Raw genomic sequence first — 25,892 nt, forward strand, 5'->3', positions numbered from 1 at the left:
TAAAATATCTCTCCTGGCTGTCTCCCTCCATCTTCCCAATCCCTTGGAGGTTGCTAAGCAACCTGCCTATTGAAAGCCGGTATGTGAGACCGCTGTGGTTTCTGAAAAATGGCAGTTTGTTGGGTGACCAAGTAATGGTCATTTACATTGTAAATGTCATTCTCCAAAGCTCATGCTCAGGTGGTGGTATCATGAGTTACTCAAAATCGTGCCCTTTGAGTTAGGAGTTACCTTTGAGCAGGTCCAGGAAACTTTGAGAAAGGAGAGGGATCTGTTGATGCAACGGATGCTTCGCAAATAGAGTCCAAGTAGTAGTTGGTGCTTGTAGAAGGTGGGGAGGAGCTTATAAAAATACTCATGCTTCAACTCTTTGGTCCTTCCTGGGAAGACACGAGAGTATAAACTTCCCACAGCTTATCATTTTTTAAAATATCCTGGAAAAGAATTATACAAACAATATGTGTTTATTGCAGAATGATTAAAATACAAACATTAAAATTAAAAAATAATTTTTGTTCTAATTCTCAGTTGGATAAATAGCTCTCTATTCATACTTATATTTTTTCTACTTCTCTATATCTGTATGTGGTCTTTATCCAAAGTTAGATCATACTGTTTATGCTGTTTTTTAGCTTGCTTTTTTTTTTCAGTTTTTATATTATGCTTCTTTTCCTATATCAATAAATATTCCCCTATAAGGACATTTTGAAAGGCTTTATAGTATTCCGTTTATGGAAATACCATTATTTATTAAATCTAATTCCTTTTGTCAAACATTTAAGTTGTTTCAAATTTCTGGTTATTATAAACAGGGCTTTAGTGACCCTCCTTGGACACTATTTTTACATTCATTTGCGAATTTTTTTTTATGAAAAATCCCTAGTCTTGGACTTTCCAAGTCAAAGTGTTTCCCCAGAATAGTTTTTAATATATGGTCAAGTCAGAAAAATGAACCTATTTTAAATTTCTGAGCTGATCATGAGAAGTTATACAGTAAGGGCTAAGAGAAAACCAGATGGTAACCATGGAGTTTTTCTGATATTTAAAATTTTCCTTCTGGTTCCCCGCTGTTTTTTGCTCCTCACCTAGAAGTGATTGTTGGTGATATTGTTTTTCTTGATTTTTCTATAGCTTATTTTTGGAGTTCTTGGGGATAGGATTTTTAAGAGAAATTTTCCTTCAGCCATTTTTTTCATTCCACAAACATTTCTTGCAGTTATTCTCAAAGCGTGGTCCGTGGACCATAAATTGGAATTGTTAGAAATGCAGATTTCCAGGCATCACCCAGGACCTGCTGAATCAGCACCTCTGGGGGTGGGACCCAGCCATCTGTGTTTTAACAGCTCGAGAACCATGGGTCCACTGAGTGTCTACTTCTTGCTCTGCACTGTGTGAAACGCTAGAATCTGAAAGAGGAACATGCTGTGGGTCTCACGCTCAAGAAATGATGCAAGGCATGATGGGAAATGTATTATGGAGCTGTGTAAGCAACATATTCTGGAACCACGGAGGCTAGGGGATTAGACGTTTTCATGGAGACGTGTGGCATCGTGCCGGGCCTCGGACGAGTTTTCTTTTGAGGAAGAATTGATGAAAGCAGAATTTCAGGCTGATAAAGGAATTCTGAATCTGCCCGGTGGATGAAGGGAATTTTCTACAAGTTAGAAATGAGTAGAGATGCAAAATGCAGGATGAAAATGAGTTTCATTAAATTCTGAGTGTCCTTGCTCCGTGTGGAGTGGTTACTATGGAAACCAGAAGGCAGCAGTGAAGCGTGACCTGTGTGGCGTGGGCTGGAGTGGGTCCCATGCTCTGTGAGCATGTCTGTGTTTGGGATTTCTCGGCCTAGAACAGGAGGCTTCTTTATCTGGAAGGCAGAGAGCGTGTTCTTCCAGCATGCCGCTCCTGGGTCCTTTACTTGGGAGGTGTCTATGGTCATCAAAGGCTGACATGGAGAAGCCTGATTTATTCACTAGCATTGTGCCCTCTCTGGCCTTGGGAATCCTACAGGCTGAATGGGGAACAGGAATCTGGCCCCCTCCTAAGGGAATGCCAGAGACGGACCTTAATGGAAGATCATTCCATTATCAAGGTCAAGCTGGCTTCAGTCCAGCCCTTGCTGGAGGCTTCAAGAAGAAGAGGAGCCCTTGCTTGCAACTTTAAAGATGGGTACCAGCATGAATTCAGGTTCTCTGGGTGACTCGAAATAATTTCTATCAGGGCCTCAGGTGGGAGCTTGGGCTTCCATTCATCTCAGTTCGTGAAACTCTATGAGCTGGTTTTTGAGAGTTGGGAATGAGCTTCACTTCTCACATCAGACAGTCTTGGGTTTCAGTCCCAGATCCTCCACTGTGGCCCAGACATGAGACTTTGGGCAGGGTGGCAGGCCTCTCAGCGCCTCAGTAACCACACTGGAAAAGTGGGGATCACCCACGTCCTACCTCTCTCATGGGGTCGTCGGTTGGATCAAATGGTGATACTTGTGCTGGTAAGCTCAAAAAAGGTAATTATTTTGAAGACAGTGTAATCATCATAAGTAGTTCTTAACCTGGGGTCCAGTGACAAGGATCTTTCATGGGTGAGCTGCAGGGGGTCTGTAAACCCTCTGGAATCATGGCGTCGTAGAATACGGACACCACTAGCCACAGATGAATATTTCGATTAAAATTAAATGAAAAAATTAAAAATTCACTTCCTCAGTCGTACTAGCCACATTTCAAGTACTCAATAGCCACATGTTGTCTTGTGGCTGCCGGATTGAACAGCGTAGATACGGAGCATCTTCATCATTGCAGGATAGGCCATGCTAGTGTATAATGTTTTATGCGATAAATGCCTGGGTTTTTTTTTTCTGGGGAGAGGGCACATCGCTTTCATCAGACTCCCAGAAGGATTCCTGACCTCAAATAGGTTAAAAAAAACAAAAACAAAAAAACCCCTCCACTGCCATCAAGTGTTTTATGACCTTCAGAGAACTATACAAATAAAAAGTATTGTTTTTATCCAGAAAATACCCAGGGACATAAATGTGGCCCTTTTTTTCTTTTTAATTTCTTAGCGATCTCCGGTTTCTGTTCTCTTTCCCTTTTCCCACACGAGTTCTGTTTCTCCCACATCCACTGTGCAGGAAGGCAGCTCCCCTTCCTTCCCCATGGGTTAGAAGCAGAAAATTGCCAAGATGCTGTTCCAGCTCTTCACACCTCTCTCTAACTGTGACCCTATAATCTCCATTTCCATGACTTTATCTGCTTCCATGCCCAGGACCCCAAGACCCCACTCCGAGGGTGAAGTTAGATATCCTGACATCACCTGTAGAACTCTGCGTACTTTACAAACCTCTCCCTCATCTAGTCTCATTTGCTCCTCCAGCAAATCAGTGAGGTGGGCAGGCCAGGTGTTCCCATTTTGCAGCTGTGGAAACTGAGGCTCTGGAAGGTTAATGATTTGATGAGTGTGTAAATTTGCTTGGGCTGCCACAGCTAAGTGCCACAGACTGAGCGGCTTATAAATCCAAGATCCAGGTGTCAGAGGATTGCTTTCTTCTCAGGCTTCTTGGCTTGTAGAAGGCCATCTTCTCCCTGTGTCTTCACATCATCTTCCCTTGATGTGTGTCTCTGTCCAAATATCCCTTTTTTTATGAGAACACCAGTCATACTGGATCAGGGCCCACCCTAATGACCTCATTTAATCATAATTATCTCTTTAAAGACCCTGTATCCATATAGGATCACATTCTGAGGTTCTAAGAGTTAAGACGTCAACGTATGAATTTGCAGGGGGACCTAATTCAGCTTATAACACTGGGCATCATGGCTAGTTAGTGGCCCTGGCAAACAGATTTCCTGGCCTCATTTGTTTTTTGCCTCCGCCCTGTATTTCTGAGGTTGTATCTTGTTTTGCTGGCTTTGCAGCCCACCTCTTTGCCCTAGGCATCCCCCTCAGTCTGACCTTTTCTATACTTTTCAGCTCTGGGGACATGGTAGGGGCAGTGAGGTGACAGCAACAGGACTGAGTCTGTGAGTTAATAGGCTGGTCTTTGTGCCTCTCAAAGAGTGAAAGGGAACCTTCTCTCTGGAAGCTGACCGATTATTTGACAGGCCGATCAAGAGCCTTAGCTGAGCGCAGAAATGCATTAATTTGCTTAATAAAAAAATCAATGCCCAGGCACCTAAGTGGCTGTTTGGACATTAGCCAAGTGAACAGAAGCTATAAAAGGATTTTATAACTTCTTTTTCAACAAGGACCTTTATGATTTAAAACACACGCAGCAGCAGCAGCAGCAATAACAGTGACATGACAAAGCAATGATGGACTCACCCTGTAATTTTAGGAACTTTGGGCTTTTATGAGGGGAAAGCACCATCTTGGACGGTGTTATCTGGTGATATGGAAATACTAGTTCAAGAAAAAATGTTATTGATTCATGAAAAAGTAAATACCACGTAAGTGCTTACTTAATAATGTACCAGGAATGAGGGCAAGCCATTGGTTTTGTTGAGAGAAATAGCATTTTAAAATTTACACTTTAAAATAATACTAACAATATTATTATTGCTGTTGTTTACCCTGTGCTAAGATTTGTCTATGTATTCATTTAGTCCTAACATTCATGATATATGAACTGTTAACATCCCTATTTTTATAAGGAAAATTTAGTTTTTCCCAAAGTGACACCAACTAATAGTGGTGGGTCTGAGAGTCAAATCCAGTCAGCTGCCCTCAGAAGCTGGTGCTCCTGAAACTAACCAGGTCATTTGTTGGTCTGTAGTGACCCCTAACTGGGAGCATTGTCCTAGACCCCATGATGCAGAGAATTTCTTGCCTTCACAGAGCTTGCTATCTTCAATATGTGAGAGCATTAAGTCCCAGTTTTGTGGGTATTTTAGAAAATATTTACGCATATGTCTCAGGAAGATGCTTGGGGCCCAAATCAAGTATACTCCTAGGGCAAGCGTTTTCTACACTGCAGTCCATGGAAATGTAAGTTATTTATATACTATTCATAATACCTGCAGGCTCATAAAAATCTGCGACCTCACTGAATCAACACTGCTGTTCACCATCTCTCGAAAATAATCTCTTTCAAATGTTTCTTTCTTGAACCAGACCCTGGGGTTACTGTCCTGGTGACCCATGAGGGAAGGTGGTTAACCCTCAAATCTGTCAATTCTGTGTCAACGCAAGCCATAACTGGCTTCTAATGCTAAGTCAAATCAAAGAGGATGGAAATAATGCATTCCAGTGTGTGATACTCAAGGGGAACCTAATGCAGAGAGAAAAGGAAGAAATCTCTGGCACCATCTCAGAGCCGGACCCCTGTTTTCAGTCAAAGGAATTCCATCCTCTCAGCGGGGAGGTAATTGACAGTATGGAAAGAGCAGCTGAAAAGGAAGTGCCCGCCAGAGCTTTCAACTGGGTTGCAGAGGATGGAAGAGATAAAAACAGTTTTTGCCTGGGGTTCTGATTTCAGGATCCGGGTTCAGACATCAAAAGCATGTTGTCTCACCCCCATTTCCCCTCTGAAAGCCTAGGAGACCCGCTCTGTAGCACCCCACATCTGGTAACAGTCCCGCAGGTGAAAGCGAAGAGGCTGCAGGGGGAGCGTGTGAGACTGGCCCTGTGCCTTCACTTTTATTGCCCTTGGTTTTTGTTCCTAGAAATCTCACTTCCCGGCCTTGCAAGATTACATCTCTTGATTGGCCCTTTGCGTTGGGATTTGCTAGACCTGGCCAGCCCTTTCACCGTGGCTCCCATCTTTGGGAACCGTGGTCCTGGCTCTCTGGGACAAAGTGGGAAGCCTGTTTGGCATTTGTCAGCTTTGATCTCTCGTCTTTGGAAGAGTTTCTCAAACTTAAAATAACGAAACAAAATGGACAAACATGCCTCCTTTGATAAGTGTGTGAGTCTCATGCCCCTGCCTATGAGAAGATGTAAAAGAATCTGTATCCTAGAAAATTCTCCAAATTTCTACCATAAAGATACTTTGGATGAGTTTACTATTAGTTAAAAGCTTCTCCTGTCTTTTTAAAAGTACACATTACAATATGCTTTTTAAAGCTACCAATGCCTCCTGAGATTCTAATATATCCTTCTGGAAGAGGATATTGTTCTTGCCTTTTGGTGAAAATCACTTCTCTAAACACCCAGCCAGAGGTGCAGAGTTAAAACCAAGAGACGGGATCTGTGGAAAAGCCCACAGATTTGAGCCCAGATTGCGTGCTGCAGGCTTGAAAGACAGCTTCCCACCTCCCCCTTGTCCTCCCCTTTCACTTGTGGCCAGGGGTAATGAGGCCAGTGAAAGACGTTTCCACAGGACCCAGCAGACAGAAACTATTGCTGCCCCTGAAAAATAAGCTCTTGAGAATGGCAGGACCCTGATAAACTGCCTAATAATGCCTTCGAGCGGTTCCCAGAGGGTGGTCCAGGACCAGCCACACAGCATCACCTGGGCCCCACGCAGAGCTGTGGGGACGAGGCCCAGTGTTTCCATGCACTCACAAGTCTGAGAATCACTGTATCAGAGAAACCTTTGTTCAGGAGGTCAGGAAAAGCAGGGCTGCCTTGCTAGTATCAGTGTTTTGGAAATACTCACAGTGGAAGCAGTTTACATTTTCTTCTCAGGCTCAGGTGTCCTAATTCGAGTTTCTCAGGCAGCAAGCAAATTCTGATTTCAGCCCCGTTAAACACAGGCGGCCGCTGAGTTGATCTAACAAGGCTGTGGGTCATTAACACTACCTGCTGTTCTCATTCATTCGCTCACTTATTTAGTCATTTATTCATTCAATCATTCATTCCTTTTACAGAAATTTCTTGAGCACTTGTATGATCCAGGAAGTGTTCTACTAGGGTGAATATGTATTCATTGTCCAAATAGGCTGATTTGAATGAGCCATTTGCTCTGCCAGTTGCTTTTCTGTGACCTTGGGCTAAGGCCTGAACCTCTCTGAGGCTCATTTCTCTTGTCTATAAAATGGGGCCAATAGCTAGCTACTTTATAGGTAGGGTTGTGAAGATTAACTCAGATAATGAATAAAATTTTAAGCACTGTTCTGGGTTCATGTTCAATAAATAATATTGATTATTCGCAATGTGATTGATTAATCTTTAGGGCTCTGAGTGGTCCTTCCCAGCTGGAGTAGAAACTCCTATTGCAAGGTCCTAGAGGAGAAGGTTGAGGCCAGATTGCCTAGATCAGTGAATCTGAATGCTGAATACACATTAGAATCTCATGGGGCATTTATGGAAAATGCTGATGCCTCGGCCTCATCCCTAGGGATTCAGATTTAATTGGCCAGGCTGAGACGGATGGACTTAATCCTACAAGTAAGGGGAAATGAGCGCCTTGCTCTCGAAACTCATCTTGGTCTGATCATTTGTCATCGGCGAATTCCCGAGCAGAGTGTGTGTCTGGCAGCAGTCACCAGTGAGCAGTGAGTGATACCTCTGGGCTTGGGTTTCCTTACTTAGCCATTTGGTTGCTGCCCTCATCAGGGACTCAGAGCCCCATGAAATAGTTTGTTGAACTTGGCAAAGTGGCTCATGATGCTTGTGTTTATTCTCTTGAACCCATGGCGAATGGCTGAGCCTTTTTAACACATTCCCTTTGCTGCCAGATTCACAAGTTCCGCATGAAGTCTCTGCAGACTGGATCCGAACGAAGGACTCGCCCCCGTTACTAATACAGCACCAGAGCGTTTTCTTCGCTTTTAATCATGTGAATGAGCTCTTCAGCTGTGAGTCTGTCCAGCCACGTTTCTAATGAGTTTCCTATTAAGTTAGCTGTTTGACCTTCCAGTGTATTATTTTCATTGTTTTCATTTGATTACACCCAAGTCATTTTTCTAGAGGCTGGAGATTAGAAATAAAACAACGAAAAACTAATGCTACTCCCTGGCTGTCCTGCCTCGCCCTCTCGGGTTTCCTGGAATTCAGTATTTTCTAGTGCCTCACATAATACCACTTGTACTTGAGGCTAATTTTTAAAGGGAAAAAAATACGGAATCGTGTTGTCGTTTCATGTGAGGTCTTTGGAAATTAACTGGGATAGCTCTGTTAATTTGTCCTAGGCAGTCAGCAGCATGCGTTCAGGAAGACTCAGACTGTAAAAGAGGGCTCGCCACCCACCGCGGTGTCTGGCGGTGGGTTCATCTGTGAGGTATGGCTCTGAGACTGAGATCTGTGCTTTGGAGCACCGCTGGGGACTGAGGGATGGACCCTACTTAGGAGAGCAGGGCTTGCCTCCATCTCAGGCTTTGCCATCTATGAGTGTTCGATTTCTATCTCCTCCATTCTTACTTTCTTCCCGTCTCTCAAAGGCACAGATGTGATCTCAGGTGCAGATTCTGCCAGTACATATCCTCAATGCTGCTGATCCTCGATGCTGCTGGATTTGATGCAGACATGTCTTCATTTGTTCTCCTTGCTTAAATGGAGACTTACTGCCTAATGACAGGCTAACACTTATAAGTTTGCTTACGTACTGTGGCAATCTTCACAATGAGGAGAGTCTTCGTTTTAACAGATGAAGAAACGGAGGCTCAGGAAGGTTAAGTAACTTGCCACAGTCACTCAGCTCGGAAGTAAATGGCAGAGCCTGGATTCGAACCCACGTAGCCTGGCTCTGGGTGTTAGCCTCTTAACCACTGCACTCTGTTGCCCATACATGGTGGGCCAAGCAGTGGCCACAAGCAGAGGTGTGATAACCACAGGCCTGGCTTTTCCACCCTGACTGGTAGTAAGGGTGGGGCGAGCCCCTGGAGCAGAGGCCACTGTGGGGTGGGGAAGACCAGGGCCGTCCTCCCAGAGGGAGGAGTTTCTACCCGCTTCATTGCTCCAACTGGGGAGCATGCCTTTTCAGAAGTTCGCTGTGTCAAGTACAAGAGCCTTAGCTTTAGCTTGGAGTGCTTCTGAGACGTTCTGATCAATTGCCAGAGCTCACTCAGATTCAGGATTTTGTAAGAGCGAGAGCAAGCGAGAGAGAGCGAGAGTAAGAGAGAGAGGCAAAGCCTGAGACAGAGTAATAGAGGGAGACTGTGGACATGGCTGATGAGTGTGTGCTGATGGTTGATGGAGCCCATCACCTCAGGGCTCTGCTCGTTTTCATGGAAATGCCCCCAGAGATGGTTGTGGAAGGAGGGTGGAGCCCAGTGACCCATCCCACACGGTGCCTTTGATCCCCTCTCTCATGCAACTCTTCTTTCCTGGCCATGTCTCCTGCCCTCCTATGACTTGATTTTGGGCCCCCAAATAGCACTAATGATCTCAGCGTGAATTAATCGTGCTCGGTAAGCCTTCTGCATCCCTTCTTCTGCAGGTAGCCTATCTACTTTCTTACCATTTCTTCTGCCTTCTGTGGAGTCCACTGCTGGGTGGCCTGGTTGGCTATGGTTCTCCTTGGGCATGCCAGCCAACATCCAGAAAAAGTTTTGGTTTAAGAAAAGACAATTAGTGAACAAACTAAAGAGCCTCTCATTGTCCAAACCAGGAAACACATGGCCTCAGCTCTGACCAACTCATTGACAATGGGAGAGCTGCCAGTCCAGTTTAATTTTCTCACTCTCACAGCCTTGGGCTTTTGGATTTAAGGGCTCAGAGGACCATTCTGTGAAGCTGTGAGCCCATGAGGTGTTTGAAATTTAGTTCCGAGGAGGAAGATCCTGGAAGCATGAATCTCATGTTGACTCAATGACCTAATTATGTTGCAGATAATTCTTGCAAAGGAAAGATCACTCCATTTCTGAAATGAAAAATAAGCTACTTTCTGTGAAGATTCTACTGACCTTTAAGAGACGAGCATCCCTGAGGAATGGAATGGTACTTCTAGAAGTCTGAGGTTTTGGGAAAGTAATAAAAAGGCTGGCCATGTGGGCCGGCAATACCATGGAAGGAATGGCAGCATCCTGGAACTAATTTAGGGAATGGAGTCAATAGGAGGCAAAGGCATGAAGAGAATTCAGACTGGTCCACTCCAGGCCTTTGGCCTTTTCGCTTAAAACCAACAAACTAATCTTCTTCTCTTGAGGTCACATGTCCATTCTTAAGTAAACCTGCTCTTGACAGGACATCCTGCAAATCGATTCCCACCCTCTGTGTTCCCAAGCCCATTTTCTTCCTAAGTGGCCTCCTGTATGCGGCTCTGAAATGGCTGGTGGATGGTTAAAATCCCAAGATCTCCTCACTCATCATTGTTTCTCCTAGGCCAGAGCATTGTTTTTATAATACGCATTTTCTCAAGTTATGCGAATTGTGTTATTAACCCCGAGGGCAACAGGAGGGAATTGTTAGGAGTTGAGTAATTAGCATGCTTGTGAAAGCCAGACAAATCAGAAGGGAGAACTGGACTGTCAAACTGAACATCTGATGAAATTCAGAATTAATTTGGAGAAGTAGCTGTTGCTATAGCAACCAGTCGCCACTCTCCTTTGAAATGGAAAATAAACAAAAAACAAGTAAAATAATTCAAGTTGGTGTCTGGGCAGAAGAAGGCCCTTCTGTGGGACAGTAGAAGTTAATGAAGAGAGTGGGGTATTTTAGGATATGCTGAAACAATGGTAAAACCCTCACATACAAACAAAACCCAAGTCATCTGTGATGGTTCCGTTCTATGCCTGTTTTCTCTAGGAATCTTTTCAGGCCCATTCAAGTTACCACACTGATCTTTCTTTCTGGTTATCTAGGTACTTAAAGTCTGTATTGTACAGGCGAGCCCTTGGGTTATTTTGTAAGTACTAGCTTTATTCAACTGGATTAGCGACTCCTCGAGGACCAAGACCATGTCTTAATGCTACATTCCTATCCTCTTTAACACCCAGCAAAATGCTCAGATACATGCCACAGACAGGCTGATAAAAGAGCGTTTTCAGAAAAGGTGGTGATGTTGGTTCTCTCTAATGAAGGAGAGTCTTTATTGAGTATTATGTAAGGTGAGTAAGCGGATGATGGAGGAAGGTTGTGGGGAGTTGTGGCAAGAATATAAGCTTTTGAGTCACACAAATTGGGGTTCAAATTCTCAGAGGTTTTCAAATCCTTACTGCCCAACAGAAATGCGTAAAAAAGACATGCACAAGAATATTCATTGCCACACTGTTCATAGTGACTGGAAATAACCCAAATGTCTGTCAGCAATCGAATGGATAACCAAACCATGATGCAGTCACAAAGTGGAGTACTCTGGCAATGAGGGTGAACAATCTTCGCCGGCATGGAATGACATGGATTATTCTTATAAATACAATGTTGAGCTAATGAAGCCAGACACAAAAGACTATGTACTGCATGATTCTATTTTTAAAAAACTTGAAATCCAAAACTAGTCTATGATATTGGCTTATATTTATCATACTCATAATATTGGCAGATGTATGTATACACACACCCACCCGCGCGCGCACACACACGCACACACACACACACACATACACACGAGGAGGAGGATGGTGACAGAAAGAGGACATGCGGGGTGCTGGCCATATTGTTTCTTAATCTGAGTGCTGGTTCCCTATGAATGAAGTAGGGATAATATTCACACCTATCTCATCGGACTGCTAATATTAAATGTGACCATTCGTGGCATGTAGTAATTGTTCAGTAAGTGTCAGCTATTGTTGTTATGACTAAGCCCTTCAGGGAAAGAGTGCTCACTGTCTGGGGAGGCTCGTGGGGAGAAGTGAGCCCTGGACTATTTCATAGGTCTAGGATCTGGGATGCCACCCTGCCCTTTGTTCTATCTGTTTATTGCTCTTGGCAATGTCTGATCGCGTTTCTGACTCCTCTTCCACGGAGCTCCCTGCGAGCCTTCGAGGCCTCTGTGTTGCATTCACGGCCTGGTTCTTTCTCTTTTAATCTCGCAGCACCCGCCGACTGCGGGTAGTTCTGCTTACGGTGCTCCGGTTTCTACCGTTGCTCACGCTGCTCCTTCTGCCAGGCCTGCCTTTCCTTTTCTTCTTAGCCTCACAAAGACTTCAGTATCCCCAGTGCCATCTGCATAGTGGGTACTTCATAAAAATCTGTTGCCATACTGAAAACCCAGATCTGCACCAAATGGACATGGCCCCAGTGCTGTGGGGCGACTCCAGCTGAGCTAAGCTTCTATTCAGGGCTTTCATTTTCCTGGTAGACCTGGCATGTCAAGGGCCATAGTTTTCCTTACCACTCTGGAGCCACTGGGCTTCTGGGTAAAACTGTCTGGCCAAGAGACACAGGCTTTCATTTTTCAAAAAGGAAACCCTTCCCAACTGGTGGAAAATAAGCTTTTGCTTAGTGACTAATAACATAAACACAGACAAGATTTCTGGGCTTATAAATAACCAGTTGTGAAAGTGCCCAAGGGAAGCAGCCTTCTTTTTGCCACAAGAATGGCCAAGTGCGTTTCTGCCACTTCGCTGATAGTGACCTTACTGTGGGCGAGGAGCCTCAGGCCACGGCTGCGGAAGGCGGTCACTCCTCAGGACAGAGTCCCAAGGCCTTGCTCTTATACGTTATAAGTCCTGGGCTATTCTGGAAAAATAATAGTTGATCTTTAAGATTCTTCCTGCGTGAAAATCCTGTGGTTCTGTAGCAGCCACAACATGTTTTAAAGAGTGAGGCCAGTGGGGAAAGTCTTAGGGTTTTGTTTTGCCACAGCTGCCTGAGAGGCAGATGAAGTAATTACGAGATTAGCTTCCATTTATTGAGCATTGGCCGAGGCACTGTGCTAAGGGCGCTGGGCCCGTGAGCTCACTGAATCCTCTGTAACCGTGTGAGGAAATTTTTAGACTCACGTGACTGATGAGACTGAGGTTTGGAGGGCGGGGAGGTAATGTATATGAATCATAGAATAGTGACTGAGAGCGTGGAGCGTGCAGTCAGACCGCGGACCCAGGCCTGGCTCTGCCTCGTACGCACTGTGTGGCCATGGCAGTTCTTAACCTCACCATACCCAGGTCCCCTCATCTGTAGAATGGGGAGACTCATAGGACCAAAGCCATAGGACATAATTAATGGAAAATGCTATTAGCACAGTGCCTGCACACAGTAGGCCTTCAGTAAATGCTGCCGTTATTATGAAGGGCTCCAGAAGCTTCATGCATGACAACGCACGGCCTCCTTGATGAATCATTGATGCTCCAAGTCTAGAACCATGTGTGCATTTACTTCATCTAGGGTTACAATCATGGCCTTTACCATGAGACTCCAGCTGCTTCCTGCGGAATGGGTGGGGTCCCATAGCCAGGCCTGGCCACTGTGACAACTCTTGCCCCTGGCTGCCCACCAGCCTCACCTGCAACAGGGAGGGGCTGATTTTATCACTCAGATATCATCTCATTCATCCAGTGTTTCCTGCACTGGCTCTTGGTTCGTTCCCCTGGATGTCATTAGGAATATCGAAATGACCAAATCAAGCTGCAAAACTCTTAAAGAAACCAGACGCTCCAAGGGCAATCAGGTATTAGCGTTCTCTAAGCTTGTTACCTGTGTTTGACCATGGAATGCTTTTTTCCTCCAGAATATCTTGCAGGACCGTATTCCATAGTGCTCAATGGAATATGCATTTGTAACTGTTCTCTGGCATGCCCACCCCCAAACGGAGCCAGCAGAGGGGCAAGTGGGAAAGACGGAGGACCAGAAAGGATGGGGATTCGAAAAGCAAGGAGTGGCCGGGGACGTGAGACAGGTGGACAGAGTCGGGAGATATTTTAGAAGTAGGAGCAGCAGGACTCACTCATGGAAGCTGCTTAGTAAAATATTTGGCGTATTGAACTGTGTCAAACTGAACTGTGTTTATGTCTCATCAATGCCATGTCAGCCTATTGGATAGGGAAGAAGCCAGTCACTGAAGTAATCCTTTGCTCTGCCTGAGGCAAGTGACCCACACCTTCTGATAGTCACTGAAGGGACCGCTGGCTTTGGCCTCCTTTAGTCTTTGGCATCATACTTTTTGGGGGTGTGAGGTTCCTTTTTCTTACCCTCTTTCTTCCTTTTCACCCTTTTAGAGATGAGAAAACCCATTTGCCTTCTCCGGGCACATCCACTCTATCACTTTTTGGAGCCTGAGGCATACGACCTGAGGCAGCTTTTCCAGTTTCCAAAGTTTATTGTTAATGAAAAGTGCACACCAGGCTGGAATCCCTGGCAGAAGCCAGAGCCGCAGGGTACACCGAGGCCAGCAGACATAGGAACAGCCAATTTTATTTGGCTGTTCTTTTTCCTCCTCCTCCCTGCCCTCCTCCTCCTTCCTCCTTCATTTTATCAGAGAGGTTTGGCTGGACTTGAAGGAGCCAGAAAGGAACTGAAGGGGCCCGAGCTTCTAGCAGCCAGTGACAAGGTATAGGAGGACAGGGACCCAGGCCCGGAGCACATTCCAATTCAATTCAGTTCTCATTAAATACACATTTAATGTGTATTTGTGTGTGTGTCTGGTTCAGTGCTAGGCCCCGGGGGTTCAATAATATTGATTTAACATACCTGATATCAATAGATTCTCCCAGCAGTTCTAAGAAGTACTTATTAATAGTATGCACATTTTTACAATTGATTAAACTGAGGCACAGAGAGGGCGAGCAACTCCCCCAGTGTCTGATTCCAGAGCTACAGTTTTTGCCTCTCAAAGTCCAATCAGAGGAACTGGATATGCAAACCGGCAAATAAATCCACGTAGTTTAAAAGTACCGTGATGCAAGTATCAGTTACTACAGTGAGAGGCCGAAGGGAGGTAAACTGGGGCCATATTTGAGTTCATCCTTAACTGATGAGTTGGAGTTCCCTGGCAGGTAAGGCAGGTGGGAGTGAAGGCAGAGGGAAGAACATAAAGGTGGGAAACAGCAGCGTGTGTGGTGGAGAGGGAGAGGGAGAGAGAATGAGAGAGAGGCAGATACTGTGAGAAGCAGCAAACAGTCGTGCCTTGGTGGGCTTAGGGGGCCTGACGGGTTGGTGGAAGCTGACGAGATGGAGGAAGGTAGACGGCGGTCCTTCAGGAAGGGCCTTGGGTTCCCTACGAATGTTTTTATACCACATCCCTTGGGAGTGATGGATTCCAAAACGTTTATTTTGTCTTTGCGCAAAGGACATCTTATGTGAAAGCCCCAAATCTGAAACAGATAGCAATGGAGTGGCTTTGGTTGAGGTCGTGCTGAAGACCTAGAGCCTGTCCTTCGTGGCCTCCCCTAGCATACCGCACTTCCCCGACCCCCCTGTCATCCCCGGTCATCTGCCTGGAACCCCAAGGACTAAGTTGAGCAGAGTTTGAACATCACTGCTAGAGAATATCAGGGTTGAGGAGAGAGAAGCATTTACTACTGTGTGATTATTTTCTGTAATTATCCAGAATGCATTTATGAAATTTTGAGTTCGTCGTTTAGTCAATATTAATTGAGTCCCTATGCCATAAAGCACTCTGAGTGCTGGCGATACATCAGTGAATAAAATAGACCGACCCACATTTATATTTTACTGGGGGAGACAAAATAAATACACAGAAGAGATGAGTAACGGGGCTAAGTAGGGTCCACAGGCTCATGTAGGACCTGGTGGACCCCATTTGGAACTTTGGGTTTTATTTTGAGTAAGATGGAAAGTCTGGGAGATATGGAGAAAAGAGATGATAAGATTGGCCACCCACTTTGGGGTCAGAGTAGCTTATAATGGTCCGGGTAGTTGGTCCATATCGAATGGTTAATAAATGGTAGCTTTGTTTTTTTTATTACCCATTATCCTTACAGCAGAGGGATTCTAATGGGAGGGATTTGGGGGAAACGATCCTGGCAAAGGGAGTCAGGTCCTCAGAAAAGAGAGGCACATTCCCTCAACACTGCAAAGGGACGTCCAAGAGTAGTCATGATGCCGATGTTGTTCACCCGGCCAGCAAACCTGCCCAGCTCCTCGTGACGCCGAATGGCCCGACTCATGTCCTGACCGGTAGCTGTTCACCCTGCTTGCCCAGGGACATCTCCATTGTCTTCTCTCCCACTCTCTGTGGTCCTCAGTGAGCTCGTTGGATAAACAGGGCATCTGTGTGTTGCTGTCCCCCCTCCCCGCCCCCACAGTGTTTGAGAACAAAGATAAGATTGTGATCATCATGGAGTACGCGAGCAAAGGGGAGCTGTATGATTACATCAGTGAGCGGCGACGCCTCAGCGAGAGGGAGACCAGACACTTCTTCCGGCAGATCGTCTCCGCCGTGCACTATTGTCACAAGGTACGGAGCCTGGCCGTGGTTTCTTGTGGCGCGATGGGATTTCTTTTGTTTGATTCACATCGTGAAGGTGATGTCTCTTCACTGTAGTACATAGGGAGAATTCGTATGATGGAAAGAAGGAAAATGACCACTATCCATAATTCAAGAATCCAGGGATAACCCACTGTTGCTATTTTTGTTTGTTGCTTTCCAATCTCCTTCCTCCTACTCCTAATGTTTGTTTTCTATTGAAACTTTTCATTTTGATTAATTTTAGATTTGCATCTTCTAAGATGGTACAGAGAGTTCCTGTATGCCCTTCACTCAGCTGAGGGGTGTATGTAACATCTTAACGTTACTGTAGTACATTTGTCAAAACTGAGACACCAGTATTCATATACCACTCTTAACGAGACTACACATTTTATTTGAGTTTCACTAATTTTTCTGACAATGGCCATTTCTCCATTCTGGGATCCAATCCAGAGTAACACATCGCATGTATTTTTACGTAGTTTGTGGTGTGCTTTTTCGCTCAGTATTTTAATCTAAACATTTTCCTCTGTTACTAAAAATTCTCTGTAATTATTGTAATTTTTGGACATTTAAGCTCGTTCCGATTTCTGGTTATTATAAACAGTGATCATCATCTTTATACATTAACCTTTCCTGTCATCGGAATCATTTACTTAAGAGAAATTTTAGAAGTGGAATTACTGGGCCATGATGTTCTGAACCTTTCTATGCTTTTGGTAGCTTTTGTTGTGTCGATTACGTCGACATAGATTACCTGTGTATGCCCATATATTTTATTAACACACCTAATGGGATATGCTCATGATACAGCCACACTTTAGCCACCCTTGGTCTCTGGAGAAGGAAATGAATTACACACAGGTAATTCCAAGCCATATTTCAGCCATGATTGTTATTAATCATTTTAGTCTTGATTTCCATCCCAATCATACTTTTTTTCCCCCCAGAACTATCATACCTTGAACAATCATTCACTCTGAGGACAAGAGTGTCTTGATCCAACATGACATCCAAAATAGAGTCAGCTTCTTCATACAAATGATCGCTGTATGGAGCCTTCTGGTTTATAAAATATTCTGGTTGATGGATAGTAGCTATGGAAGTTATTAGAAAATGACTATTTGAATCTAAAACCCTTAACTCATGTGAACGTTATTTGATTTCTCTTTGCTGACTCAAAAGGATCTGATGATTCAGATCACACAACATTTTGTGTTTTATCATCAGTTATCACCATAAAACATTACAGACTGTGTTTTCATTATTGGAAGTGTGCGAATATTTGGATTTCACATGAATGGGACTTTATTAGACTCATTCCATCTTCTGTGAAAACCAGGCATGTGAAAACAAAATCAGGTACCTTGTATTCCATGTCTTTCCTCCAGGAGCCTTGGTTTGTGCATTTCTGAATTCAAAACACATCCTTAAAGATTTGGGTTAGAAAAAGAGTAGTAGGAATACATGTTTTCATCTCTCCAGTCAGTGCTTTTGGAGATGTTAGGAACTGTCAGATGGAAAGGAAAGTAAACAATAAAGGACCAACTGTAAACGTGCAGATGCTGAACTAAAAAAGTCTTGAATGAATGACAAAGAATTTCTGGCCAGTTCCTTTGCTTAGAAGAGCAGCTTCAATGCAAATGTCCTTTACACTGAATGATGTTAAAAACCTATTCCCTGTTATTTATGTGCCCAGCCCCGAATCGTTTAGTTCTTCAGTTCCACTTCTCCTACCTACCCCCTTAAAAGATCATTGGGTTTTAAAAGAGAAGTGAGTATACTTGTTGTTACTGCTGTACAGACCAACAGCCTATTGGCTAATGACTTTTTTTTTTTTTTTTTTACCTTTCAGCTGACTGCTTGTCACTGCAGTTCAGCTTCCAGCCTTTCCAGAGTTTGCCTGAATGGAAAGGTCACCCAGTATGGCAGTGACTTGGTCAACCCAGGGGGTACGGTCTTGGTCTTATTGGCCTCTCCCACCTTCACCTTTCACCCCACATTGAGTCCTTCCGAGTAGAGAGGGACTTTCAGAATCTTCTCTCCCAGCTGCTTAGGAAATACTCCTGGGAGTGCCTTTGTTATCTTCAGAACAGATCTGGATCAGTTTCATGGGTCAGAATAGATCGAACCAGGCCTCTTTCAGCATTGGGGAGGCAGGCAGGCAGGCAGACAGACAGACAGACAGACAGACGTTCTCCGAGCCTTGCATTCTGAGTCCCCAGCAGAGAAATCTGCTTCTTCCTTGGGAAGCACATCACAGACAGACATTGTTTGCCGCCGCCGCCGCCTGGGACTCTATCACTTTCACACAGTGGAATGACATTCCGCCAAAGGATCCCCCTGCTGTTTTACAGGCTCTGGGGGAGAATGGATTCCAGTCATTTTTCCCTTAACCACACAGCAAGTGACTAATGCTCTTCTGTCGCTGGTCGCTGGCGGGAGCTTCATGACAGTGAGAGCAGCCCTGAAGGGTGGTGGAGAAGACCACCGGGCTGGTGCCTTTCTTTCATCTGTCAGTTATTTCCCCTTGCTCTCCCTCCGCCTTCCCCTCTCTCTCTCATCCCAGGCGCTCCCATTCATTTCCGTGCCTGTCTTCTTATTTCAGAATGGTGTGGTCCACCGGGATTTGAAGCTGGAAAATATACTGCTCGATGACAACTGCAATATTAAGGTAAACCTCTTGCCTCATTGATTGATATGCAGGACCTGGGGTTGGCAGCCGGAGGGGAATTAAGCTGCTGCAAACTGCAGCCTAGAAATAAGGCGGCTGCTTCCTTTCCAGGCAGGCAGGTGGGGAGCGTTATGGGCTTGAGCCCTCAGTTCAATTCAAGCAATTAAATTCAGTAAGCATTTTACCTATCTCCACTACATGCCAGACATTCTTCTTCATGCTGGGATGAAAAAGGTGACTAAAATATAGTCTCTGTCCTCAGGAAGTTCATAGTCTACCATCATCACCGTAAAAATACTTATCACAATAACACACTGCATATGTGTTTCATATCACGTTTGTGTGCTATCACTTAAATTCAGTCTTTACAACAGCCCTATGAGATAGGTAGTCATTTACATTATTTAACAGCTAGAGAAATTGCGTCACAGAGAAGTTGAGTAACTTACTCGAGGTAACACGGCGATAGGCAGTTGCAGGTGGGGTTTGAACCCATGTCTGTCTGACTCATGAGCCCATGCTCATTTTGCCAGTGGGCCCCGAACTATTTTAGAGCTGGAACTCTTCCCCTGCCACTTTCCTGTCATTCCCACCCCATATCTACTACTTCTGCCTCCCAACCCTCCCACCCCTGAAACCAGCTGTGGAACTGGGAAACTGGCTGAAATAATGGCAGAGTTCGCCTTTGGGAATGAGCATACCGTCAAGTGATAGAGTTTACTTTTATGGGGAGTATTATTGCTGGCTGCTGCTGGAGCTGGAGAAAGTTCTCCTGGCCGCCAGGGTTCAAGTATCTCCTGCAGAGCACTCCAAATGTTCTTTTGATCACATCTGCAAAATAAGCAAGTATGGTTTCAAAATAAATGGAGCTCGCCGCATGGGTTTCACAATGAAATGGCCTTAGTCTTCCAGGCACCAGGGGATCCCTTTAATTGGCCACTGGTGACGTTAGTGCCTCAGCCCTGGTCTCCGGATGAAGCATGGGAATGACCTTGCATCGTCCTCTTTTTTGTTGTTGTTGCTGTCAGTTGAGGGGGTGCATCGCTATGTCCTTACTCGGAAGGATGGAGTTGCTTTGGCGTTTGGATTCTGTTTGCAGACTATGGCGGTCACTGTTTGTCGCCATCATGCTTAGAGATGCCCCTTGAAGCCATGTCCGGGTGACCTCTTGTTCTTGCGAGTGGTTGACCATAGTCACATACTTCTATGTAGTCCTTAGAATAAGGAGTAAACAGTTGGTCAAAGCAGTTTTCTCTAGGAACAGGAAGTGAAATCTCAGGGCCCCTCCATTTGTTGGCAAATGGAATAGCTGTAGAGTTAGAAAATTCCATCCTGTGTGGCTTCCTACCCACTTGACTTTGGGAAAGCTACTTCTCCCTGTTTCCTCAACTATAAAATGGGGTGACAGTAATGCCCACAGGCTTGTTTTGAGGACTAATTGAGATACTCTATGTTTAGCAATAAAAGCTGCTGAGTACTGTGCAGTGAGTGAGTCAAGGTTAAGAGAAATGGCTTCATCGTTGGATAGCCTGAGTTTGAACTGCACCCCTGCCCCTTACCAATAGTAGTATTTTGGACAGATAAATTCCTCACCTATCTAAGCCCGTTTCCTTATTTGTTAAGTAGGGATGCCAGTCCCTGTCTCTGAGAATTGTTGATTTGCTCATTTTTTTAGCGAGTATTTCCTGAGTAGTTACTGTGTGCCTTGCCCTGTGCCCAGTCCTGGGGAGTCAGTGAAAGGCATGAGGATTTTAGATCCTATATAGTCAAAGCAGTTAGCACTAACTCTTAATGTCCAAGGCGCCTGCTTAAACAGCTGGCCCCTGGAGGGGAAATTGAAGAAGTCAGCTGCTCTGAAGGTGCCTGGAGCCTCGGGACTGGTGGTCAGGCCATGGCTGGTGAATCGGGTACTGGTCTGAGGGACATATTCTAAAGGTTTGTGTCATCCACTCTGGTAACTCTCTCTGCAGATTCTTCCTGCCACCTGTCCCCAGAGCTCTCATAACTAAGTATAGTCTTTACAAGGCCTGGAATGTGAGCCTCTCGGTTGGGGATTGGGTTCTGTAATACAGAGTGACCTCTTGCTCTCATGATGTAGTCCCAGAAGCGATAAGGCACATAGCTTCCTACAGAGTCATAGAATTGCCCAATGCAGAAGAATGGTTAGAATTCTGAAAGCAATTGTGCTGGGAGCAATAGGCAGGAGCCCAGGAGAATAGCTCATTTGCATAAGCAATAGAGCCTTGATGTTGAGCCTCTCAGCTCCCAGGACCAAGTCCTTCAATCTATTAGGTAGGGAAATAGCAGACACATAGCACATTATAGAAATTAAAGTTTCAGTCATATCTTTTTCTTTAGGATTCTTAATCCTTAAGAGTTTCTACTTCTGGCATTTACCGAGGTAAAACACACACATGCATCCCAAACAAAAACCAAACTTTCCTGCTGTCTGACACTAATACTTTCTTCTGCTTGTTCAAGGAATGCCACTAGGATCTGAGAATCCTATAGCTTGAAAGAACCTTGAGGGTCACTTTCCAGTCCCTTGTTTTAATGGTTACAGCCCAGAAGATCTAAGTGATGTGTCCAAGATCACATACAGTGAACCAGTATAGACGAAATTATTGTGTCTTTGTTTCTCCAGAATGTGGCCCATTAGGGCCCAGTTTGTCATACAGTAGGTCCTCTTAAACCGTTTGAGTTTGGAGTGAAGGTTGACACCCAGGATTAGAACTCACTTTGTTTTGACTTCCAGGCAAATTCTCTTTTCATCATCTCACACCCATTTCCAAGGTTTTTAAAAATGTGTTTTGACTGGCATTGATTTGTCTTCTGGCTGTACATATGTGCGGCTCTTCCTGAGTCAGCATTTTGATGAAAACATATTTAGTTTAGAGAAGGCACTTGTGACAAAGGCAGGTGGGCACAGACACATGGCCACAAGCTGGCCTCCATGTTTAAGAAAGCCCATGTCATCAGTGTCTGGACCGGATGACCATGGTCACTGATCTATTACCAGCCAAGGGGATAAGAGCAGTGAGGTGCCTCTCAGAGCCCCCTCTTGTGCCTCTCTAAATGTGGGTGCATCTTCCCTATTCCAAGGGTGGAGGGCATTTACCCACGAAGCCTATGAAAATGCTACTGATTTAAACTTGTCACATGTCACTGCAGTTTTGCTATGAGCCATGCAGCTTGTTCTTCTTGCCTCCCTGCCTGATGTCGATTTTCAAAGAACACATCTGGCCTTGGAAATATTTATCTGGCCACTGTGAGAGGGTGTGGCTTCTAAAAATATTCACACAGTCGGTCAGCAGAAAGAATGAGAGCAATGTGCTTCTTTGGGATGCATTCCGTCCTCTGTGGAGAAGCATGTCTACTAAAATAGACACCCAGTATAGCTTTAATTTGCAATTAATAAAAACAGGCCAGATTCACATCCCACTCTCTGGGAGAATGGAATGCCGACAATTCCCATAGGAGGCTCCTGTAAAAATGCCTTACAATGAGAAGAGGTCCAGGCACTAGGGTCAGCTGACCTCCTCAGAGAGGGCTGGGAATTTGGTGAGCTCCCAGGGCTCAGAGTAGAGGGGCGTAGGGGGAAATGGCCCATTACCCGTGATGACAATGGAAATTCAGCTGCTGCCGATAAGAAAAGAAGCTTTGAATAGTCAGGGCTAAGGCGAGGTTGGAACCTCTGAGCCTTAACAAGACTAAGTGGGGCAGCTCAGGATGTGGGCCTCTGGGCTTTGATTATATGAATGTGAGAATGTGTATTCATGCATTAATTAATCCATTCATTTGTTTGTTCATCTGTCCATTTATGTGTGTGTGTGTGTGTGTATGTATGTATATGTATGTTTATATATCCATGCGTGCCTGCATTCACTTCTGCACCTAATCATTCAGCAAATTGAGTCTCTCCTATCGACACTATTTATTCGACCACAGATATTTACGAAGTTCCTACTGGGTACCTGGCCCTGGCCTGGATGCTGGGAATTTAATAATGAACCAGGTAGTCAGGCTCCTGAGTTCTCGGAGCTCAGAACTAGCACTTGTTAAACTATCAGTCACAAGGAGCCATGAGAAGGATACCTAGGTGAATGAGGAAAACAAGGTACCTGCCCTCGTGGCCTTAGAATTTCAGTTGGGGACACAAACAGTAAATGAAGCAATGTATAATGTACATTTATCTGATAGTGAAGAAAATCCACACAAAGGGTGCAGTTGGAGGATGGCTGGTACCATTTGGCTAGGGTGGTCAGGGAAGTCTGCTTGCATAGGACTTGAACCCCTCGAATCCACCAAGCTTTCTCCGGATTCCTGGCCTTTGCACACATAGTTCCCTCTGCCTAGAATGCTCTTCCCATTGTTCTTTGCTCCCCTCCCACCTCTACCCCACCCCTTGAGTCTCGGCTTGAATGAATCTTCTTCCAGGAAGCCTTCTCTGCTCTTTGTCTCTTGGCAGGGCCTAGTGGCCCTACTATGTGCCTTTTAGTGCTGTGTATAATATGCTGTGGAAGTGCTGAGCAGGAAGCGGTAGGTCTATTCGCTAGACGGACCAGAAAGCCTTCGCTGAGGAAGTGGTGATCGAACTGAGTTTTGAAGGATGGGTAGGAATTCAACAGAAAGGAATGTAATGGTCTTTCAAGGGGAAGGAGCACCAAGCACAGGAACAGGGCATGGAGGCTGGGAGAGGAAAGTGACCTTTATGGAGCCAGTGCTGGAAGCTGGAGTCCTGAGCCAGACCCTCCATATGCTTTATTTCCTTTGGTTCTCGGAATGTCTCTACCAGCATGGGTCTGACGACTCCCATTATACAGATGAGGAGTCTCCCACAGCGTATAAGCAATGGGGCTGCTTCAAACCTATGGCTATATGCCGCTCAAGACCGGGCCCCTGATACATTCTACCCTTTACTACTCCCACCCAAATTTGCCCTAAGTCCAAGAAAGCATCACACGAAGACACTTTTTGGTTCTTGCTTCAGTCAGTCTTGCCTTGTCTGTAGGCAGCTTGTGTTCAGCTGTCCCTGGGAGAGACTCTCCAAGTGCAGGGATGCCAGAGTCGAATGTGTAGTGAGCTGGGATGGGTTGCTCATTGGTGTCCCCTGAAAGGCTGCCTTTTGGAGGTGCCATGAGTTAAGGGCTTCCCCAGCTTGCATGGAGCCGACCATTTCCAGTCCCTCTCTCCCTCTCTCTCAGCGGTGTGAGCTTAGATTTTTTTCGATGATGAAAGCTGACCCCATTCACTTTTGCTCATTGTTCCACTCTCTACCTTCACTTCCTGACAGCTCAGGAAGGAGGCTGTCACGGGTAAAGCCACCACGATTAACTCCAAGGCAGGAAAGGGGCTGTGGAGTGTGTCTTCCTGTATGGGGCTGCTGTCTTCCTGAGGAGTTCTGCAGAAAGCCCGCTTCCTCCTCAGCCACCTGAGAGCAATAACTCCCCTTAATGTGGAGATTTACAGCAAGGCGCTCTTCCTTCAGGGAATTTTAGGCCAGCCACTTTACTGCCCTGGGCCTGCTTCCTTATCTGCTACTAATGGTACCCTCCTCACAGGGTTGTTGTGAGGATTTAATACATTAATGTATGTAGTATTCACAGAATAGCCGCTGGCAAGTCGCAAGGCTGCTATTATTATAATATGTCATTTAATCTAATTTTGGTTTTCATAATACCGTGTGATTGGTGCTATTGCAGTTCTATTTCCCAGTAAAGGAAATAGACTCGGAGAGTTTAAAGTAGTAATTGCTAACATTTATTGAAGGCCTCCTATGTACAAAGCATGATTTCCAGCTATCGATTCATTTGATTTTCCATCAGCTCCACAAGGTAAGTTGCATTGTTATTATCACACCAGTTTTACAGACGAAGAAACCCAGGTTCAGAGTCGCTAATGTGCAGTGAATCCTCTGGGGATCTCGTTAAAATTCAGACCCTGACTCAGGAGGCCGGGGTCGGGGCCCAGGATTCTCAGTTACTGATGTGCTCCCAGCTGGTGCCGATGCTCATTTCTCTTGGCTCTTTGGTGGGCAGTGGCTTATTGGGTTTAGTTCTAACTTTGTCTTGCCTAGCAAACAGTGCTAACCATCAGCAGTATCACAATGGCTGTAATTTATAGAGTCGGCTGGGACCAGGACTATTCCGGGACTTTATATGAGTGTTCTTTGGTCCTCGCAACACCTGTACGAGGTGGGTTCTATTCTTATTCCCATTTTGCAGATGAGGAAATTGAGTGTCTTGGCAGGTCCCACCAATAACCTCGTAGTGCTAAGGCCAGGGTTAGCCGTAGGTTCTTCTGGCTCCTAAACCTCTGATCAGCCCCGTCCACTGCACTTCCTCTTCGGCACTGCAAGTGACTGTCAGACCACGGCTTATGTTGTCATTGTCATCAGCATCCTTTCCCAGCGGTTAATCATCAGCAAGCTGGTACTTCCTTTTTCATAGGGTGAACTCACGGTGATTAGTCCTGTCATCTGAGATTAATCCTTCTTTATTTAAATCGTGGCAAGATCTATGTAACATCAAGTTTACCATTTTTAGGTGTGCGGTTCAGTGGCATTAAGTAGACTCACACTGTTGTGCACCCATCACCTCTGTCCATCTTTTGCATGTTCCCCGAATGAAACTCTGTCCTCATTAAATAATAACTCCCCATTCCTCCCCTGGCAACCACCGTTCTACCTTCTGTCTCTATGAATTTGACTAGTCCAAGCGGGCTCATAGAATATTTATCCTTTTGTGTCTGGCTTGTTTTCACTTAGCACGGTGTCTTCAAGGTTCACCCATGTTGTAGTGAAGTTAATTCTTTTGAAATGCGAACAGCCACTTCCTACTTTTATCTTTCTAACTCCGATTTTCATCCAGCGGCTCGATAACAACAAAAACTTAAAAAGTTAAAGACATGACTGTTGACTTCCCGGTTTCCTTTTCAGAGTCCAGGCTGAACTGACCAGTCCAGTGTAGGCACAGAGGGTGGTTCTGAACCAGTGTGGGGCAGGGGAACAGTCTTATAGTTGATATAAGCTCCTCA

General features: G+C 45.1%; 1 protein-coding gene and 1 long non-coding RNA gene across 7 annotated transcripts in view; one reads left to right on the forward strand and one right to left on the reverse strand.

The window, feature by feature from the left end:
* Nucleotides 1-25,892, forward strand: part of NUAK1 (NUAK family kinase 1) — a 70,967-nt gene that overhangs the window by 33,328 nt on the left and 11,747 nt on the right. For 3 of the 5 annotated variants that reach the window (XM_039877886.1, XM_039877887.1, XM_039877890.1), the window contains 3 exons: nt 7,614-7,733; nt 16,020-16,171; nt 18,792-18,857. In XM_039877886.1, the coding sequence (XP_039733820.1) occupies nt 7,614-7,733; nt 16,020-16,171; nt 18,792-18,857 (338 nt within the window). The remainder of the gene's footprint in view (nt 1-7,613; nt 7,734-16,019; nt 16,172-18,791; nt 18,858-25,892) is intronic. The other 2 variants (XM_039877888.1, XM_039877889.1) reach the window with 1 other exon arrangement.
* Nucleotides 15,668-18,023, reverse strand: LOC120614919 (uncharacterized). Of its 2 annotated transcripts, none has more exons than XR_005656131.1 (2): nt 17,550-18,023; nt 15,668-16,252 (listed from the first exon to the last, which is right to left on the reverse strand). It is a non-coding gene; the product is annotated as an uncharacterized LOC120614919 (long non-coding RNA). The 2 variants fall into 2 exon arrangements; XR_005656130.1 differs by having other exon boundaries at nt 15,668-17,280.

The sequence above is a fragment of the Pteropus medius genome, unplaced genomic scaffold (assembly GCF_902729225.1).
Source record: "Pteropus medius unplaced genomic scaffold, Ma_sr-lr_union100, whole genome shotgun sequence".
Classification (NCBI taxonomy): domain Eukaryota; kingdom Metazoa; phylum Chordata; class Mammalia; order Chiroptera; family Pteropodidae; genus Pteropus; species Pteropus medius.